At 33.0% G+C, this 21,836-nt stretch overlaps 2 protein-coding genes and 1 long non-coding RNA gene across 12 annotated transcripts; 2 read left to right on the top strand and 1 right to left on the bottom strand.

Moving 5' to 3' along the window:
- The first annotated feature begins 1,272 nt into the window (after positions 1 to 1,272).
- On the top strand, positions 1,273 to 4,147 carry LOC111208721. 4 transcript variants are annotated; one of them, XR_007324999.1, is made up of 9 exons: positions 1,273 to 1,442; positions 1,578 to 1,782; positions 2,039 to 2,184; positions 2,288 to 2,383; positions 2,459 to 2,545; positions 2,621 to 2,719; positions 2,809 to 2,917; positions 3,090 to 3,659; positions 3,731 to 4,147. It is a non-coding gene; the product is annotated as an uncharacterized LOC111208721 (long non-coding RNA). The 4 variants fall into 4 exon arrangements; XR_007324997.1 differs by having other exon boundaries at positions 2,809 to 3,659; XR_007325000.1 differs by having other exon boundaries at positions 2,039 to 2,383; positions 2,809 to 3,225; positions 3,341 to 3,659.
- A 3,849-nt stretch (positions 4,148 to 7,996) lies between these two features.
- On the bottom strand, positions 7,997 to 9,598 carry LOC106431985 (E3 ubiquitin-protein ligase RHF1A). Of its 6 annotated transcripts, none has more exons than XM_048760680.1 (5): positions 9,509 to 9,592; positions 9,194 to 9,240; positions 9,013 to 9,101; positions 8,751 to 8,824; positions 7,997 to 8,639 (listed from the first exon to the last, which is right to left on the bottom strand). In XM_048760680.1, exons 1-5 carry the CDS (start codon positions 9,563 to 9,565, stop codon positions 8,568 to 8,570), a joined length of 339 nt encoding a protein of 112 aa, XP_048616637.1. In that variant the 5' UTR covers positions 9,566 to 9,592; the 3' UTR covers positions 7,997 to 8,567. The 6 variants fall into 6 exon arrangements, 2 of the variants coding, with proteins under 2 accessions (XP_048616637.1, XP_022563164.2); XM_022707443.2 differs by having other exon boundaries at positions 8,000 to 8,668; XR_002660348.2 differs by having other exon boundaries at positions 8,003 to 8,604; positions 8,917 to 9,101; positions 9,509 to 9,598.
- Positions 9,599 to 17,162: 7,564 nt separating this feature from the next.
- Positions 17,163 to 20,912, top strand: LOC106432003 (protein argonaute 2). 2 transcript variants are annotated; one of them, XM_048760679.1, is made up of 3 exons: positions 17,173 to 17,415; positions 17,452 to 17,820; positions 17,982 to 20,912. In XM_048760679.1, the coding sequence occupies exons 1-3, from the start codon at positions 17,307 to 17,309 to the stop codon at positions 20,627 to 20,629; spliced, it is 3,126 nt and encodes a 1,041-aa protein (XP_048616636.1). In that variant the 5' UTR covers positions 17,173 to 17,306; the 3' UTR covers positions 20,630 to 20,912. The 2 variants fall into 2 exon arrangements, with proteins under 2 accessions (XP_048616635.1, XP_048616636.1); XM_048760678.1 differs by having other exon boundaries at positions 17,163 to 17,820.
- The last annotated feature ends 924 nt before the right edge of the window (positions 20,913 to 21,836 follow it).

Here is a 21,836-nt window from a genome sequence, read left to right as displayed (position 1 = left end):
ACATGATCTCTATCACAGAACTCTCAAACCAATAAATTAAATTTTATTTTTCACTCAGCTAATATAATAGATACATATATACAACAAACGGTTCAATCTCTATGACACAATCTCTATCACAGCATTCTTGACTATCCTCTCAACCCAATCAATCAAGTTTTATTTTTTTCAAGATACGCTACTAATCCTCTCAAACAAATCTTTATCAAGTTTTATTTTTTTCAAAATCCGGTAATATAATTACATCTCAACCCAATAAACCAAGATACACAAATATAATTCTCTGTTCGTATAATTCAGAAGCTATCAACGACATTAATAATGAGAGAGGAAGACATACCTCCGCATCGATCATAAGCATCTCGATCCCAAGAATGATGCCAGGTCCTCCTTTGACGTTCTTGCGAGCTTCCCAGAAATGAATCAGCCTAAACTGCATGGCGGAATCTCCTGGTCCTGGTGAAACGTGTCGGAAGAGAAGAGGAGAAGAAGCTTCGCCGGTGAGGATTGCGGTTTTCTTAGCCATGATAAAGGTTTGGATTTTACGATCTGAGGGAAAAGGGATAGGTAATGGTTTATATATAGTTTGAGAAGAAGAGAACACAAAGAGGTAGATCTCATCGAGACGGAGGAGAGATGTGGAGGGTCAATAGTCTTCTTGAATGGATGATTTATTGCAGACGATTCAAGTTCTATCACTTTCACCGGAGGCGTTATGCGGGAGGAGTTGGGGGGAGAGAAAGTGAATCGATGAGGGAGATATCGATTAGGTTACGGGGGAGGCTGGGTTCGATGAGGGAGATATCGATTAGGGTTACGGGGGAGGCTGAGTGTGTTTCCTTGAGACAGAGCTGAGTGAGTTTAGGCTTTTTAGGTTGAGTGAGTGAGTGAGTTGGGCCAGCCCGTTAGTGGGTAAGGCAAAACTGTTTCCAATTCATTGGGTTGAAGCCCAGTCCGTAGTGACAATGCAGATTGATTGGCCAGGATTATTTCTGCACATGTTGCAGTGTTTAGGAAGCTCTATTTTAGTCTCTTTTATATAGTAGTGATAAGATAAGATATAAGAAATACTTGTTTCCCTAAATTTTCTATTTTTATATAAAAAATTTGAGCCAGTTAAAATCAAACAAGTAATAAAAAGTCAATATGAAGCTCTCTAAGCTATGTCACCTAAGCAAAAAATTCGCAACCTATCAAATTGCCATCTCATCACAAATAACAAAAAAAAATCCAAGTCATCACAAATAACAAAAAAATCATTTTACGTCAATTTATTATTTTGCGATCTCTCTTTTTCGTTTTCTTCCTCAAATCAATTTTTCCCTTTAATATTCATCTTCTCAATCCTCGGCGGATCTGATTCCGATCTGTGTTTCTCTGTTACTTGATTCGATTACTCTGTTACTATGTTCTTTGTTACTGTTACTTGCTTTGTCCCATCAGTACGTTTAATCTTCCTGCTGCTTTTACGAGCCCGTAGAACGTTACGATTTCTTTGTTTCATCATAGGTTTTTTATTATTAAGCTTTTGTGAGATTGTTTTTGCTGATATTTTGTTTTGATTTGGTTTTTGACAGATCATTAACGATCGAGAGATGGGAAGGTCAAGGGGATTCGGATTCGTGACCTTCAAGGATGAGAAATCAATGAAGGATGCTATTGATGAGATGAACGGAAAGGAGCTCGACGGAAGTACCATCACCGTCAACGAGTCTCAGTCTAGAGGAAGCGGCGGTGGAGGAGGCCGTGGTGGAGGTGGATACGGTGGCCGTGGAGGTGGCGGTATGACACTTTTAGCTTTTCCGATTTATTAACGATTGATTTATATATAAGATTGTACGATGGCCAAATTAGATTCTCACTTTCTCTCGCTATAAGATTTCTGGATTATGATCTTTATTGGTTTCGACCCCCAAAATCAATGCGTGGAGGGATTCAGATTTGTTATCCTCATGTAATTTTAAGTTAGTTCTCTCATTATTGTATCTTTTCGCATGAACATTGTAATTGAGTTGTTTGTGTGTATGTCTTTTTGTAGATTGTGGATCACTGGATCAACATGGGTTTGCATGGGACAAAATATGGGCAATCGATGACAATCTACCTCCACAAGTTCTTAAAATCATCATTAGTTGATCTTCATCTCAAACCATCAGAAGAGGACTTAAAGCAATGGTCTGACAGGTAAAAGTAAAACCATCATCATCCTTTTATGTTCTTTATCTTTATAGATTCTGAATTTTATGTGTGTGTTTCCTTTTTGAGTTCTGGGTTTCACTTGCTATAGATGACCACTCAACATTGATTTCTTTAGAAACATCAATGGCAAACCCTTCAGATTCTTATTTGCATATCATACTTACCTCGCTGTCTCAGATATAAGGTAATTTGTACTCTTTATAAAATATATATCATCAGCAAAATATTCTGTTTTTGATGAATCATTCAACGATTGAAGGGTTAGAAACATTTGAGCACTTGGAGAACCTCAGCAAAAAGGAGCTTTTAACAGAACAAGGCGACATCAATAACCTTTAAATCTGAGGTAAAGATGTAATCATTGATAGTGACGAACAAGTATCGTTGGTTAACGCATATAAGAATGTTATTTTTATTTCAGATGGACCAGACTTACCTTGGATTGCCCAAAATGGTAGCAGTTCTTGATCATGAACGGAAAAGAACACATGTTATTGGAAAAGAATGACTTCTAAACACGGTAAAGAATCATAGAATTTTTTTTTTTTTTTGTTATTACTAGCTCTTCACACGATATGGTTTTCATTAATTATGATAGTGATGATGCAGTTGTATGTAAACCATGGGAAAGGTGAATTTAGGGGACGATGAGTACAAAAGCATACTTTGTGTGGATGGTTATTACTTTGAAGCCATGAGAAGATTGGACAACAGAGCAGTATGCTTTTAATCGTTGTTAAGATCAGTCTCTGCTTTGATCAACTTGAACAACAGAGAAAAGGATTCTGATTCTGTCTGTTTTGGAATCTCATCCTAAAAAAAATCATCCACTACAGAGATCATGCAGAAGAATAAGCTTGATAATGTATTTCACTAAAATCTTATTGCAGGTGCTGGCTTTTTCTTACCAGTCTTACAAGAAAGGCCCAGTTCCAAGAAGCTGAGCTGGAAAAACAGCCAAGCAGCTCAAAGAGGTGTTTACAATCTCTAGCGAAGAAACGACCAGATGTGCGGCAACAAAAAAAGGTTATCATATCTCTTACCGCATAAGTAATTTCAAAGATCAAAATTAGTAATATGCTTTATGCAAGTACGAGTGATTTCTTATGACTCCGTTATCAGCATAACTGAAATTATGTAGGTGAAATACATGGCTGAAATATTACCCGTTCGATCAGCTCGAACTGTGAAGTCTCCTCCGTCCCTTGATTCATTTCCTTCCAGTCCAGGCCGCATTGACCGTTATAATATCTTAAACCAACCAAATGGGAACGCGGGCAAAATGGTGTAAATACCACAATGTTTTCTAATTGGACCATTACACATGTACTTGGAAATGGAAAAGCATCGACTGAAGCACATAACAAGAATGAATGGGTTGAGAAAGATGCGCCTGACATCTACATCAATCTTACAGCCTTAGCCAGTGGTGTTACCGACCTCAAACGTGTCCGTTTCAGGTACAATCATATTTTATTTCCCCTAGAAAAACATCAGTTGTAGTTTTGCTGACTCTTCTATTTTATGACAGCCGAAAAGTGAGAAACAAACGTAATAGTGGTGGCCAGATAACAGAGGAAGAGTCTACGAACAATACAATATACGAATGGTCGACAAAACCAGTACGGAAATGCCTCACTGAGACTCTTTTACCCAACCACTTCTCTGATTTTCCCAAGCCCCCGAGGCATCTGAGTGCAAATATTGGGATATAACATATCTTCTATATATAAAGAGAAAATTTAAAGTTTTGAAAGTGTTTTACGTATTCTTTCATTGTAGTTTGGGGGCTCTGTGGTTTGTACGTATGTTGATGTCATCACAAATAATATAATGAAAATACACAAAACACCAGTCTTTATGTGAATAGAAGTTCCAAAAAAAAAGTTTAAATAGCAATGTCATATACTCCGTCTGTTTCTAAATATATGATGTTTTAAAACGTTAATGTTGTTTCAAAATATATGATGTTTGGAAATTTTAGGGTTAACTTTATAATTGGTTGAATGATTTTAAAATTATATCTTTAAAAGTGATTTTTAGAAGAACGTAGTTTTCTTAATCTTTGTGCACTAAGTCAAAACATCATATATTATGAAAGTGAAGGAGTATACTACAAAACGTTTGTTGCTGTAAAATATTTTTTTTAATACTAACAATTCTGATTCCTTATACTAAAATACATCTAAAATTATAGTGATTTGTCAAGTTTAAAACCTACGCACATGGAGTATATCAATATACCAAAATTGGGTTATGGTTTTAGTATTGTCTTATGAAATCAAAGCAATCTGATTACTCAATTAAAAACAGAAAATTATTTCAAACCACCATCCCGTTTTATATAAAAGTATATTGTAGATCAAGTGGTTAAGTAAATCTCTATGGGACAATTAAATATCGCAGTCCAAAGAATATGTAGTCGAAAAATAAAGTTGTGACATCACAAGCATTATATATTAAAGAAAAATAAACACATATTTTTAAAAGTAATGCATTATAATAAACTGATTCAAATTTACAGAGAAACTTTTACTGGCTTCATCATCAACTACACGATTTTACATTTTACTTTGACAACACAAAAAAACATAATCGTGAACTTACATACAAGAGCTGAAGCAAAACATTACACCTACAACTAAAAAGAAAAGCATCAAGAAAATCATACCGAAAAGAACCATTGTTCTTCTCTTTCAATTGTTTAAGAATTTAAACGTACATAGGTTTGTTTTCCACAAGAATTAATAAAAAATATCATAATTCCCTATAAATAAGAAACTTTTGTGCATATATTTTATATACATTTTATATAAGTATAAACCAACCATTATAATGTTTGTTTTCCATTCATAATTGAATTATCTTTATATTTCTTAACACTTAATATATTTGGACGAGGTTTAGTAAAATTATATCTAAAACCGCTTTCAATGAGACATATATTATATACACCAATAATATAATAAAACTAATATAAATTTCGAATTTCAAAAAGTTAATTAATTTATATACACTAAAATTAAATATTTTTATTTAATAAAAAATATATCTTAAAATAGAAAAATCTAAAACGGAAACTTTTTGTAAATTAATAACTTTATAAATTAATAAATACCAAAATACCAATATTATTAATTTGTAGAATTTTTACTGTATATATATATATATATATATATATATCTAAAGTAGGTTTTTATCCTTTTTTATTACATCAAATAAGCAAGCAATGTACCAAAAATTGAACCATAAGCACATTTCTTAAAAACAACCAATATTTTAGTTAATTATCTATACAAAATTAAAACTCAGCTGGGTATATTTCGTATATCAGGTACAGCAACTTTAATAAACATATTTTATATTCAAATAATCTGTATGAGGTAGTTAGGTACTTTTTAAGAAACAATATTTCTGAATGCCTAAATATATCTTTTGAAATTTATTTTAGAAAATTCGTTTTGTTTAGATCCGATTTTTGAATACTATTTTCTAAAATTTATAGTTGCTTGAAAGACACAATGCATATTATAATATTTCAACTCTTTTTAGTCGCACATACTTAAGAAAAATATTTTTATAAGTTTACAAAAACAAATATTCTAAAATGTATAAATTTACTTTAAACATAAATTTAAAAGACAAAATCCGCGCGTAGCGCGGAAAAAAGATCTATTAATGATAAAGACAAAAACAAGAAAAACACAGCAACAAAAAGATATCCAAAGAAAATCACATTTCATATCTCCTTTTGTTTTGTCTAACGATTATATTGATGAAGCAACAAATACAATTTAGTTCAGAGACACAAATAACCACGAGGAGAACTTGATTCGAATCTTTTCCAAAGATCACCAGAGTGCTTTTCCGCATAACTTGCATTAACGAAGACGGGCTTCAGTCACTTGGCGATGATTCAAGAACCAGACATAGCATCCTCCTTAAAGATGAGTCTCATAAAACGAATTGCAAGGTTTAAGCTTATCTTGAGTTGGAGTTGAGCGAGCTTGAACCTCCACCGTTGAACAAACGAAACCCGCAACCACCATTGCTTCATCACAACATAAACATTCAGCATGACGACATCACTACGATGAAAATGCAGTTTGATGAGATGTTATGTATCAGTTCGTGCAGCACTACACGAGTTAGTACGACCGTGTGTGATGGGTTTTGTTGGAGTTCGTGTTTTGTGATGAGTATGAGCTTGCTGAGCTTAGAAAAGGAAAGATGATAGTGCCTGAAGACATAACGACGTTTTTCATAAAGAAAAAAAGAGTTTTCTTGAAGTTAAAGTCTTCCAATAAAGAAATGGAAAGTTGCTTTAAGTGTATTTGGAAGACTTGGAGAACAAGTTAAAGACGTGGAGATCAAGTTCTGGTCTGCTATATAAGGAGGAACGTGTCTTATGAGAAAGCCATATCCTAGAGAAGAAATAGAGAGAGGTTTCTTTGGTGTGTGTTACTGCTTAGTGTCGAAGTATATTTTGAAGCATTGTCTGATGGAGTCTGACGTGGACTTAGTTTGGTGGTGTTAGTGTTGACGCTTTATGTGGTGGAGCCGGCCACTACTTGGAGTTTGTGGTGAGCTTTGTGTGTGCTTGGGTAATTAATTTTGGTGTCACTGGTGTGCGTTGGATGTTAACGTACTTGGTGAAATATTTTCGAGATGTGGAAGATTGAAACCTAGACTCAGGGCGAGTTTAATTTCATTGTGGTGGTATGTGAAAATTGCATATGTAGAATGAGCTCCATTGCGCGGAATAGTGATCTATGCATGCGTGCTTGATTCCTATCTTCATAAATTATTTACTTAGAAAAGAGTGGTAGTAGACACTAGTGTGTGTTGTACCATATAGCAATTGTATTTGGTTTCATAAAATTGTTGATGTTAAAATATCTAATATCTATTTGGTTTTATTTTTAAATCTACCACAAACAAGATTTCTATTTAGAATGTGATTTATATAATTTTCACTTAGTGTTGATTTCACAAAAAAAAAAACCAAATATGTAGTTTTATATGGAAATTTTTTAAAACATTAAGTAGTTCTAATTGAAATTATATTTAGAAAATTTCTCTAAGATATCACTAAAATATTTTTATCATAAATATAGCACACAATAGCACAATTACCAAAATGCATCATTAAAGAGGTAAGTAGACACTTATACCATTAATGTTAACTAGTCTAGATTTAAAATTTAGGTTTGAAGGATGGGTGGAGTTTTGGGAGGTACTGTTTAGGATGTTTTTTCTTTAATAAAATTTATAATTTAATATAATTTTTTTAAAATAATTTCAAATAGGATTTTTGGATTTCAAAATAAAATTTTGAAAAAATCAAAAAGTTTGAATTGAAAAACATATTATTTAAAAAATAATAAAATTTTTACCTTTTTTTATTCAAATAATTTTTTATATTTATATATGTAGAAAGTAGGTGTAAAAAGATTCTTTACCTCTTTAATGAAAATAGTTTAGTCATTTTCCCCTTTCTGTGCTATTTTGTTAAAAAAACTCATTTGGTGTCTTTTAAGAGAATTTCTCTTATATTTATGTAATTTTAAATATAAAAAAACTTTGTTGGTGTTTTAAGTTAACAACTTTGATTTAGATGATAAATCTTCAATTTAATTGATAGTTAAATTTTTTACAATTTAACTGAACTGGGAAGAGACAGAATCAACAGCACTATATATCACATTTTCCCCTGATTATATATCACAGCAATATATATCACATTTTTCCTTGACTTCCACGAATTTGGACTCGGGACGGACTCGACGCACCACCTTTCACGGCCAATTCGTCTGTATTCACTACCGTGTATACTCAGCTCAATAAACTCGCCGACTCACTCGAGAAAAAACATAAATAAATAGGAGCCTAAGTCAATGACATGATTACTCAAAGTGGCTTCTGCTACCATGGCGAGTAGAGTGGTACTGAGGATTCGTTCCGAGTCAAACTGAGTCAGAATCGCCTCTCATTTTGTAATACATTGCTCTCTTTTTTTGTTGAAAACATGTTAGAGATTCACACCAAATTTTCAAAAATTTACAGAGTTTGTTGCAAGTAATTTATTAGAAGAAGATGAAAAACAGACAAGTCTGATGAAACATAGCAGTATTGTCAACAAAGAAGATGGAAAACAGACTGAGAGTGAGGTGAGCATCCTTAGTTGAAAAGTGCAATGAAGCAGAATTAGATCTCGAGCATAGAGTGAGCTGTAGACGACGTAGCCGGAATGGAGAGAAGCTTGTCCTTCATTGATCGCTCGCTCCGAAGAGGAAGTTTGTCTGAAAGTCCTGCAGTTATGTTCTCTCCACATATTATACGTGAAGAGTTGTAGTATGAAGATTTTTTCACTGGCCGATGATGGGTTGATGTCTAGCTGGTTCCCTATGAATATTTTCCACAATCCAACCGTGAAAGGGCTGTGGAAGAAGATGGGATTATGTGCTATCTGTACATAGAGCATAGCTTCCCGAGACCGTCAACTTGTTAAACATTTATATGTTTTTAAAAACTGAACGAAAGATACTGACCTTGGAGAAGTTGGAGATGCATTCTTTCTTTTCATTCTCCACCATGTCTAGTTCACGTCTCAGGACTTGATGAACTGTATACAAAAGAAAAAAATATATTATTATAGTAAACATGGTAATACTCTGGTTTCCAAAATATATATATATATTACATTCATTGGTTCACCTGATTGATACAATCTTTTGCACCGTTAAAGTTGGAGTCTTTTAGCACCTAAACCACAGATTTTTGTTACAGGGATTAGAGTTTGACAAAGGGAACCTGATGAAGCAAGTAAGTAAATGGTCCTAGCAGGATCTTTGAGGACAAACAGTTGCCAGCAAATAGAACACTCTCTGCTCCTCTGTGACCTATGTAAACCCAAATTACAAATCATTCACTGATAAATATTCAACTCTAAACTGAGATAAATAAGATGAAAAAAAGGATAGAATGTGAGGACCATTCAATGTCGCGCTTAAGGTGATATTCATGCTTGCAACTTGTAACCTGAAAAGGAAAAACCAATCAGAATATGACACATTGGAATATGGGTAAAATAACAACATTGGCATTGTCATAATCATCCCTTTTGATGCTTTCAAGGATGGTTCAAGAACAAATGAGCAAGTTCAGAATCCGCCAAAAGAAATAGCACAGAGATAATCAAACAATCTAGGACAAGAGTTAAAGCAAAATCCAATAATCCCAAATTTCAAGATTTGAAGGCAAAGGGAGAAGGAGATGATAAAACCCATGATCGAATATAGAATCTTACAGTGGCGGTTCTGGAAAGTGAAAGGCACGAAACAGATGCCGCAAGCGTCATCATCATAATGTTTGAGAGGAAGAAAGTGATGAATTTTCGTCAAAAAAAAAAAAAAAAAGAAAGTGATGAATTAACTGAAGCTAGGGTCGGTGTAGCTTCTTGGAGCATTTAAGGAAAAAAATATCATTTCTCTATTTATAGAAATAAATATAGCATTCCTCTATTTTTGACTCTATTTTAAATATCTCTATTATAGAGATAGGTCGGAGATGGTCTTAATCATGGAAGAAAGAAGGGTGAATAAATGAGACGGAGTGGGAAGAGAAGGTGGGTGTAGTTTAATGATTGGATTAATGGTGGAGTTAAAGAGAGAAAAACGTTTCAATTTTTTTTTATCAGAAATCATGGCCATCTAAATCTGAATGTTTACGGGGCTGAGTAACAAAGAGAATGCGCTAAGAAAACCCTAAAAGAAATCTGGGGCGGAGATATAATAATGGGCTCAACCAAATAAAACAAAGAAAACTTTCAGGCTTTCGAAATAGACGAGTCCATATAAATTCATTAACGAAACAAAAGCTGCAGATTCAGGAGCTGCCACATGTCGTAATTAGGAACAACCTCTGCTGAGCTGGCGCAAGGAAGAGGGACACAAGCTAACTTTATTATAACTAGATCATTTTTCCGCGCTACGCGTGGATAATATACTTTTTTTCACATTTTATCACATGCAAATTATCATCTTAATTTAAGATTAATTGTGTTTATTTGATCATCAATTGCAACTTTATATTTTTACTTTCATGGTAAATCTTTTGTATAAATGAGGAAATTTAGTTTTAAAATTTTATTTCTCGTTTTAAAATTTTATTTATATTAGTCTCAAATAAGTTTCTATTATATGAAATGAAAAAGAGTAACCTGACTTTCACAGTAAAATTAGGAAGATAGTTTGAATTACTTTTCTTTTATTATGTTTGGCAAACTTTACTTCTGTATAAGATTTGAAACATTTTAAGGATCAAAATTTCATATAAGTAAAACACATCAGAACAAAAAAATTTGTTCAATAATGCACATGCATTTATTATTATTGTTTTACGTAAATTTTATAAAATCGATGATTGATAACCATTTAAAATTTGTCTATGCATTATTAAATCATAAAAATATTAAATTATAAAATAATATTAATATTTATTGGAAGTGATGTAGTAATACTATTGTTAGTGACCAATAATTTAAATATAGAAAAATTATTGATCTATACTTTGATATTTTTTAGAAAAATTATTTATTCACCTACCAATAAAAGTCTGCGAGCTCATATTCAGTAGTTGAATAAAAAGAAACAAAATAATAAGAATTCGCCAAATTATATTATGTTTTTAAAATAAAAAAAAAAAGTAAAAATAAATAAAAATAGTACAAATTTTTTTTAACCATTGTTAACGCAGTCATCAAAACAATAAACCCTAAATCCTAAACTTTAAACCCTAAAAACTAAACCTTACATTTTTGGGTAAATTCTAAACCCTTGGGTAAACCCTTAATCTTTGGGTAAACCCTAAATCCTTGGGTAAACTCTAAACCCTTGGGTAAACCCTAAACTATAGGGTAAATCTTAAATCCTAGGGTTTAGGGCTAAGATTAGAGTTTTAATGACGGCGTTTAGGATTTAGTGTTTAGGATTTATTGTTTAGTGTTTATGATTTAGAGTTTATGATTTACCCAATGGTTTAGGGTTTAATGGTTAGACTTTAGGATTTAGTGTAATTTTATTGACAACGTTAATAATGTTTTAAAAAAAAACTCATTTTTTGCAGCTAGTACTATTTTTTAATTTATTTTTACTTTTTTTAATTTAAAAAACACAATACAACTTAGCAAATTTTTGTTAATTTGCTTTTTCTAAAAAAATTAAATATGATATGACATGCTATAATTGGCTGGTGAACCTACGCCTTCTGGGTAAACCAAAAAAAAAAACTTTTCTTAGAAAGTGTAGATGTTGTTTTTGTAAATTTGTTCTAATATAATTTTGATAACATTATAGTAAATAAGTCTTATTTGGCGTTGGAGTTCTGTAAATTGAAACACAATTATGGATAAACTGTTTTCTAATTAAATACAACGCATAATAGTGTATGAACCAAAATTTCTTTTGAAAAAATAAATTTAAATATATGGAAGGAATAAACATTAGAAGCTCCAATTAGACATGAACATCCCTTTTTAGAATTTTTGGAGAAACAAATGTATGTTATGATTTCCGAGAGAATTTTAATTTTAGCTTTTACCCCAAATTTGATATCATTATTTAAATTTATCTTTAAGAGAAAATCATTTTCATAATTACTTTAAATTTCCAAAATTAAAACTGACATTATAAATCATTTAAAAATGTTTAAAATCATTTATAAAATATTTATAAAGGTTCATAAATTCAAACTCAATCCATAAATAATCTACTAAGGCAACATAAAACAAAAACTGATAATATACTTTTATCAACCGTGACCATGACTGGAGCAACATCATGACCATGACTCTTTCTCTCTGTATCTTCAACAGTGCTCTGAAATCGTTTATCCTCAAAGATGATGTTATTGTCATCAGAAACATAGCTTGTGTGTGAACTCGATGAAGCCAAGCTTGACTGTTTCTTGAGCTGAACATCTTCTGAACAGCTATCGTTGACATCATCTTTAATTGGCTGCTGCTTCGCTCTGCCTCATCTCCAATGAGTTATCTCGAGAATGACCTCTCTTCCATGAAGCATTTTCTGATTGTTCATCAACATTTTTCTTAGAAAGCTCTGCCCTGGTAGTAAATTGATATTCTTCTTCCCTATAAATGCTTCTTGGCATTTCTTCTTTTAACAAAACCTCCGCTTTGCACATTTGAGCTACTATGTCTATGTGAAGGTTCGTTTCTTATATTATCATAAGAGGATGAGTTCGGCGACTCTGTGGAACTCTGCATCGTCATCCTCATCCTTTTTTTACTTGAAAGCTCAGAAGCTGCACGTGCAGCAAAACTCACTCTTTCAGCAGATTCAGCAGCTGCATGTGCAGCAGTCGTAGCATCAGCAAATTCTGTTTCGTATGGAGATGAATCCACATAACCTGGATGAGGGTCTGTGTTCTCTGCCACCATTCTTATCTCATGTATAAAAGAAGAAACGATTTGTTACATCTAACGCTTCAACACAGATAGAACAAACATTAAACAAAAAGTTTTTTTTATGAAAAAAAACTAACCAGAAAGTCTTGGATCTTGACGATAGTGATCAGTAGAAGCAGTGCGGCTGGAAGATATTCTACCAGTTTCATATAAGTTATGCTCCACGTTAGCAGTAGATGGAGCTTGAAACTCTGGAGGTTGATTGTTTGGATTATTGAAGAATACTTCGTTTATTCCACTCACGGACTGAGTGGCAGAGGAGAAGAGAGAAGACGAAGTGGTAGAGGAGGCGAGAAGAGACACGCGACTTCAGCTCCGCGTCATAGACCTAGTTCTAATTATTAGATGATCTAAAAGGCCAATCCCAAATCAAAAGAAGCCCACACGCATAAGTCAATTCAGAAAAAAATTTAAGCCCAGCCTGAAAACGAAATGTTCTGATTGGAGGATTATTTATGTTGACGTGGACAGGCTAGAATTGGAGATTATCTCCCTTTTAGTATTGTGATCCCCTGAATATTAAATGAGAAGTCACTTAAGTGATTTTCGCTTATGTGTCAATCAGTGGTGAAGTTTCAAGAAATTGTTATAATTTGATTGGTCGATGATTTTTAATTTTTATTTATTTTAATTAGATATAAAATTAACGCTAAGTTTATAAGCAAATAATATCACTTACCAAATAATCTATAGAATATTGTAGATAATAACTTATGGTAACTAACTTTTGAAATTATAAAAAGATTAATAATGTTTGATCAATTATTTTTTAATATTTATAAACTATATAATATAATGAACAAATATTTATATAAAATAAGTAAAAAAGTTTTATATTTTAAATAATGAATTATATTCGCGTATAATTTTATAATAACTATTAAAATCTTTTAAAATCTACAAATGCTTTATAAATTATTAATAATGTTTTTTAAAAAAAAAATCAAATATATTAATCATATTTTCTGAAATCAATTTTAGTAAGTTTAAAATTCTTTATAAAATCATATATTTCATTTATATAAATAAAATTCATCCTATATATTAAATGAGAAAACACTTAAGTGACTTTCGCTTATGTGTCGATAACGGGCAAAGTTTCAAGAAGTTGTTATAATTTGATTGGTCGATGATTTTTAATTTTTATTTATTTTAGTTAGATCTAAAATTAATGGTAAGCTTATAAGAAATTAATATCACTTACCGAATAATCTATAGAATATTGCAGATAATAACTAATGATAACTAACTGTTGAAATTATAGAAATATTAATAATGTTTAATCAATTATTTTTAATATTTATAAACTATATAAAATAAGTAAAATAGTTTTGTATTTACATAATGAATTATATAAAATGAATTATATAGGAGGATAATGAATTTGTATTCTTACTTAAAAGCATTATATTTTATATAAATTATCATAATAACTATTAACATTTTCTGAAGTTCATATTACATGTTTTATAAAACATATATAAAATTGTTTATCAATTTTTTTATCTTGGCTTATTGTATATTTTAAATTATCATAAGAGTTTGTAAGTCATCTATAAGAGTTTATAAATTAATTTATAAAATATATTTTTAAAATCTCATCCTACTATCCTACTATATATTAATTGAGAAATCACCTAAGAGATTTTTGCTTATGTGTCGATCATTTATGAAATCTTTAAAAAAACGTTATAAATTAATTGATCGATAATTTTTAATTTTTATTTATCTTTTTTATTAGATTTTAAAAAAGTCTATAAACAATTAATATCACTTGCCAAAAATCTATATAATATTACAAATAATTATTTATGGTAACTATTTGTTGAAACTATAGAAAGAACAATAATGTTTGATCATTTTTTTATATTTGTAAACTACATAAAATGATAAACAATTTTTTTATTAAAATTGATATTTTGATTTTATATTATTCTATAAAGCCTTATATTTGTATATAAAGTATTATAATAACTATTAATGTCTAATAAAATTCATACAAACTTTATAAATCATTTATAAAAATTATAAATATATTTATAAAATCATTTATCTTAGATTATCATATGTTTTAAATTATGATAAGAGGTTTTAAGTCTTTTATACAAGCTTATGAATTAATTTATAAAAACTATTTTGAAATTTCATTTTATATTAAATGAAAAATCACTTAATTATTTTTTTTGTTAGGTGTCGATCATATAGAGAGTTTGAGAAATAATATTTTAATTTGATTTGTTAATGATTTTAATTTGTTTTATTTTATGAGTAAGAAAATCAGTTCTAGAACCAGTTTTATAATCATTATCCAAACGACCTAAATATATTGCACAAAAATAATTTATGGTAATTAAATACGTGATTTATATAATATATATAATGCTTCATAAAATAATTTTTAGGAATCAAGTATTTCTAAACTATATAAAATATTTCAAAAGTTTCAGTATTATACATTCAAAACTTAATTAATTTTATTAAAAACTGAATCATGAATATTATATATAACTAATTTTAGTACAATTATCATTACAAAATATCAAAAAGTATTTAAAATAGTCTTATTTATCCTTTTTAAAAAACAATCATTCTTAGAAAAATATTTAATAAAAAACACATAATGATAAAATCATATTTTAATTTGAAAAATTATAATAAATATATTCTTACAAAACATTCAAATCTGCGAAATCGCGGGCATCCACCTAGTATATATATAAATCATATTTCATGAAATATTATGTAGTATTGATAATATAATGATAGTCTACACCGCATGTCTTAACCTAGTAGAATATTTAAAAGAAAAACTAATAAATGAAATGTTATGAATCTTTCGGTTGTATATAACGAGGAGTAGAAGATGGAGGGTTGCTAGAAAAATCGATATATAGTGTGTCATTAAACTATTGTAAGCTGGAAAAACAATACGTAACATTTTCTATTCTATAATAAAAAGTTTGCCGACAAAAAAAAAACTAAATAAGGAGTAAATAGTTTGTTTGACAAAAAAAAAAGGAGTAAATAGTTTGTAATTGGTGAAAGATATCTTCCTGTAGAGAAAGAAGACACGGAAGAGACGAAGGAGAGATAAAACGGAAGAGACGAAGGAGTAAATAGTTTGTTTAACCTAATTGACTGGAATTTCTACATTGATGTGGTTATTTCTATCCCATATATTTCCTTTTAGTATTAGAGATATTTATTAATTAAAATTAATATTTTTTTTAATACAACAAAAAAATATTCAATAAAATACTCTTAATGGAATATGTCTTTTATATTGGAATTGATAAATGGTCTTTTGAACAAAATATAGTTTCTTAGCTCAAGTATACATCCACAAATTAATAAATGTAATTTAATATTATTACTAGTGTAAAATCTGCACTTTTTGTTAAATGAACATTTTATATAAAAACTATTTTAAGTTTTATTATTTGTTTAACGTTTTTTCATATCATGAAACAAATTAATAAATATATTGAAAAACTATTGAACTGTTATGTATATAACTAAATTGACACAAGAAATCAATTTTGTTTATTTACAATCATTTTGGATAAATAAATTTAAATAATTATTTTCTCTATTTTATATTGTATGTAATTAAATTTAAATAATATTAACATATATATATATATATATATAGTATATTTTTAGTATGAATGTCTATTAAATGAAACTTCCTAATAATATGGTTTTATGATCATAAATATTTTGAACACATTTTTTAAACTATTAATAACAAAACTTTTAGTATGATACTCTTAATATTTTTATTAATTAATAATTCTTTTTGAAAATTCAATGCAAATTTCAAAATTATAATACTAAGGCTTCGATTGGTGACCATGTTGAAGAAAAAAATTATGTTGAATTTGTTGCTCAAAAATTATACCAATTAGATTGAATTTTTTATCAAATTATTAGTTGGTAGGTCCCACACTTTTCTTCTAAATTCTTCAAAGATTAATGAATTTATAAAGAAAAATATTTCTCTACAATTTTGATATGGAACAAAATGAACAAAAATTCTTTTTTTTTTTTTTTGTCAATTCCTCAAACGAATTTTTTTTTTTTCATTTTATTCATTTTTTCCATTCATGTAGTAGTCACCGATCGAAGCTTAAGTTCTTAATACTTGTTCAATGCAAAATTTTAAACTAAAATATAGATAGTTTAATATATATATATATATAAATGAAAGTTGTATTGAAATTTTAAAACTATTTATATGAGAAACCAATTTTGTTTTTGTTAAAACGATATATGATAAGTAAAAGTTTTCGTTAAGTAAGCCCACTGTTCAAGTCGTCTTTTTTTTTCAAAAAAAAAGTTTTAGTTAAGTAAGAAAAGTTAAAGACGGTTGTACTACCTTAACTTTTTGTTTTACTTTTTGTCGAGGAACATTCGCGAACGTTGAGAAGTCCTACTCCTTACGAGCTAAGTAAGCTAAACTAACTTCTGTCACATACCACTTTTCCTTGTTCCTTTATAAAAAGACCAAAGACCTCTCTCTCTCGGATTCAGTTAGTTCACAAGTTAAAAGCAATCACATAAGAAAGTTTCCTCTATTAATCAAATCGTTCCGAGTTTCTCCCGATCAGATCCAATCAACATGGAGAGAGGTGGTTACCGTGGAGGTCGTGGAGGTGATGGCCGTGGCAGAGGCGGCGGAGGCCGTGGTGACGGCAGTGGTCGTGGTTATGGTGCTGGCGGCGGCGGCGGCGGAGATCGCGGTCGTGGTTATGGAGCTGGCGGAGATCGAGGTCGTGGCTATGGTTCTCGCGGCGGCGGAGATCGCGGGCGTGGTTATGGTGCTCGCGGCGGCGATTTTGGAAATCGTGGACAGAGTTCCGGTGGGAGTGGTGGCGGATACGATCGGAATCAACAGGAAGTCCGAAGCCAGAGCCAGTGGGGACCACCGCCGGGTCACGGTGGCCGTGGAACGCAGTCGCAGCAGCAGCCTCCACCGCAGGCGGTCCAACAACCGCCACAGGCTCAAGTGAGTCAACCAGGAGGCGTCGGGAGAGGCGCGTGGGGTCGTAAGCCACAGATTTTTTCTGATACGGCGGCGGCGGCGGTCCCGCCTTCTTCTCCGTCAACCGTGTCAGTTTCTGAAACGGCTCGTGGTATGCACAAATAAAACCTAATTTATAGCAATTTTTACACGGTTCCTGTATCAATGATTGGAACGTGATTTACATTAACCGTTTCTATTTGAATTAGTCAATAGCTTTTGCTTAATGTTTCTTTGATTAACAATCAGTTTCATGTTTTTTTAATTTGACAGGTCCTGAAATGACGAATCCGGAAGCTTCTTCTTCTTCTTCTTCTTCGGAGAAGAAGGTTCAAGTTGCTTCTACCGAGAGGAAAGTACCAATGAGACGTCCTGATAAAGGCGGTGTTGTTGCTGTTCGTCGTGTAAACCTCTTTGTCAACCACTTCCGAGTGCACATTGATCCCGAAAGTGTCATAAAGCATTACGATGTTGACATCAAACGAGAAATTTCCTCTAAGAAGATATCAAGGTTCGAGCTTTGTATGGTCAGGGACAAGCTGTTCACCGACAATCCCGGCGAGTTTCCACTCGACATGACTGCCTATGATGGTCAGAAGAATATCTTCAGCGCAGCGCAACTGCCTACTGGTTCGTATAAGGTGGATTTTCCCAAGACGGAAGAGACGAGAGCTCGAAGCTATACGTTCACCATCAAGCAGGTGAATGAGCTCAAGCTCCGTGACCTGAAAGAGTACATGACAGGGGGCTCGTCTCTCAACCCTCGTGATGTACTGCAAGGGATGGATGTTGTGATGAAGGAGCATCCTTCGAAGTGTATGATAACCGTCGGTAAAAGCTTCTTCACCCGCGAGACTGAGAGGGATGATGACTTAGGCTTCGGTCTTGCAGCTGCCAGAGGATACAAACATGCTCTGAAGCCGACAGCGCAAGGTTTATCCTTGTGCTTGGACTACTCGGTGTTGGCGTTCCGGAAGTCCATGTCTGTCATCGAGTATCTGAAACATTACTTTGGCTGGTCTGATGTGCAGCGTCAGTTCAACAGACGCGATGTGGAAATGGAATTGACTGGGTTGAAAGTCACTGTCACTCACCGGAAGAACAAACAGAAACTCACCATTGTAGGGCTGAGTAGGAAAGACACTAAAGACGAAGGATTCGAGCTAATCGATGAAACGGGGAATGAGCCGCCGAGGAAGACGTCTATTGTTGAGTATTTCAGGATTAAGTATGGAAAAGACATTGTTCACAAGAACATTCCTTGCCTGGATTTGGGTAAAAACGGACGGCAAAACTTGGTGCCCATGGAGCTGTGCATTTTGGTTGAAGGACAGATTTACCCAAAGGAAGGCTTGGATAGAGATTCAGCCTTGTGGTTGAAAACGCTGTCACTAGTGAATCCACAGCAAAGGCAGAGGAATATACTCAAGATGATAGAGTCCAGTGCTGGTCCTAGCGGTGGAGAGATTATTGGCAACTTTGGAATGAAAGTCGATACAAAGATGACACCTGTGGTAGGTCGTGTTCTCAAGGCTCCGGCGTTGAAGTTGGCAGAGAGAGGCAAACCTGTCCGTGAGGAACCGGGACGTAACAATCAATGGAACCTTATGAAGAAGGGAGTCACGAGGGGTTCAGTAGTCAAGCATTGGGCTGTTCTTGACTTCACTGCCTTTGAGAGGAACACCAACTCCAGGATGGCTAACGACTTTGTGGGCCTCCTTATTAATCGTTGTGGGACACTTGGGATGCAGCTGGAGGATCCCATCATTTTCAAATCAGCAAGAATGGATTTGCTTTCTAAAGCTAATGCTCTCGAGGATTTGCTTCGACAAGTGATTGACGAGGCTAGTCATAAGCATGGTGGGGCTCGCCCAACTCTTGTTCTGTGTGCTATGTCTGCGAGGGTTGATGGCTACAAGACTCTCAAATGGATAGCCGAGACCAAGCTTGGTCTGGTGACTCAGTGTTTCTTGACCAATTCCGCCAACAGAGGAGGTGACCAGTATCGGGCAAATCTCGCCCTCAAGATCAATGCAAAAGTTGGCGGAAGTAATGTTGAGCTGATGGATACTGGCTACTCTTTCTTCAAAAGAGAGGACGAGGTCATGTTCATTGGTGCTGACGTCAACCATCCTGCTGCTCGAGACCAGACGAGCCCCTCCATTGTTGCTGTTGTGGGCACTCTAAACTGGCCTGAAGCTAACCGTTACGCAGCTAGAGTCATTGCACAGCCTCGCCGGAAAGAGGAGATTGAAGGATTTGGTGACACGTGCCTTGAGCTTGTTAAAGCTCATTTTCAGGCCACAAAGAAACGGCCTAACAAGATCGTTATCTTCCGTGATGGTGTCAGTGATGGTCAGTTCGACATGGTTCTTAATAGTGAGTTGCTTGATGTGAAGCTTACTTTTGGGAGGAACAACTACTTCCCCAAGATTACTGTAATCGTGGCGCAGAAACGTCATCAAACCCGTTTCTTCCCTGCTACACCCAATGACGCAAGTGACAAGGGAAATGTTCCTTCAGGTACGGTGGTCGATACCAAAGTCATCCACCCGTTTGAGTACGATTTCTACCTCTGCAGTCACCATGGAGGCATAGGGACAAGCAAGCCCACTCATTATTATGCCCTTTGGGACGAACTCGACTTCACTTCAGATCAGATGCAGAAGCTTATCTTCGACATGTGCTTCACTTTCACTCGCTGCACCAAACCTGTGTCTCTCGTTCCTCCAGTCTACTATGCGGACATGGTCGCATTTAGAGGAAGAATGTACCACGAGGCGAGTTCACGGGAGAAGAACATTAGGCAGCCACGAGGAGCGCCTCCCCCACCGGCCGATTCACTTTCTGCTCTGACCTTGGAGGACAAAGCAATATTCAAGTTGCACAAGGAGCTTGAGAACGTTATGTTCTTTGTCTGAAAAAAAGGTTTGGGGGGTTATTATATTTGTGTTTTTGGGTACCTAAGCTGAAGTTAAAAATGCTATTATATTGAATATCGGAACAGCCCTAATAACGCAGTTTTACTCCTTTTTCTGGTAGAAAGGAGTTTGTGCGTGAATCTAATTGGGTTTATTGCAGTGTGTTTCTCTTTGTTTTAAAGTCTTTGTGTTGAAATCGGTTTGTGTTTGGTATTGTATTGCTCTTTCGAGCAGAGACTGCATTATGTAATGGTATTTTATTATATAATTATATAATTAAGAATCTGGGTTTTATTAGTAGTTCATACTCCGTTATCGTCTTCTCAAATTTTGTTTCTGGGTTTTGCTTCTTTTGATGTCAGAGATATGTTCTCTCAAGTTTTGTTTGTGTTCTGCATTTTCTAAAGTATAGCTTCTTGGAGAATCAATATCTATTTGGTTATTTGTAGGATTGATTATGCATTTGATCATGCAATCTATGCGGCAAAAAGCTGAAGGATAAGTCTATGAGAGACATAACTATACATAGTGAAGCTTTTCGTTGCTTTTGATTTTATTCAGTCGTTGGCGCTCTGTTTTTCTTCTTAGTGGTGCTCACTGATTTTTTCCTGGTATTATGAAACCATTAGATGTTAATTTAATATATTCACAAGTGAAAGATTGAACAAATTTCAAATTTTTGGTACTAAAATTATAATTGTAACCACGTGGTGGTGGTCAGTGGTTTCCAATAGTGGAAGAGTTGCCATGTTGGTTTAAGCCAGTGATCGACTCTTTTCTAGTGCGAAATTATTAGCTCTACATGTGGCCACGCGGATATGAGTCTCTGCTTACGATCCATTTGAATACTCGAGAGATGATCCATCCATGGGTTGCACTTCCCACCCGAAATTAGGTCTGTGTCTTTAATAAATCCGGGTTTAACCCTTTTAAGTTCAAAAAAAAAATTATAATTGTATGTACTCTTCAAAGTTTGGTACTGAAGTTATAATTGGTAGAATAACTGCTGATAATACATTTAAAGCTCTAGTTTCACTTAAATTTTTTTTTTTTATAAAAAAAATATGAACATAAAAGTGGAAGATAACACTTCGAACAACCGTTGTTTTGTAATTTTGATCAGTTGTGTCAATTTTGTTTGATTTTGTTGAAGAATATATCAATCTTTTATGTGAATATCCAGAAAGGAAAAACAAATTATATTATT

The sequence above is a fragment of the Brassica napus genome, chromosome C6 (genome assembly GCF_020379485.1).
Source record: "Brassica napus cultivar Da-Ae chromosome C6, Da-Ae, whole genome shotgun sequence".
In the NCBI taxonomy this organism is placed as follows: domain Eukaryota; kingdom Viridiplantae; phylum Streptophyta; class Magnoliopsida; order Brassicales; family Brassicaceae; genus Brassica; species Brassica napus.
The sequence above is the reverse complement of the archived record's forward strand: the minus strand, read 5'-3'. Positions and strand labels throughout refer to the sequence as shown.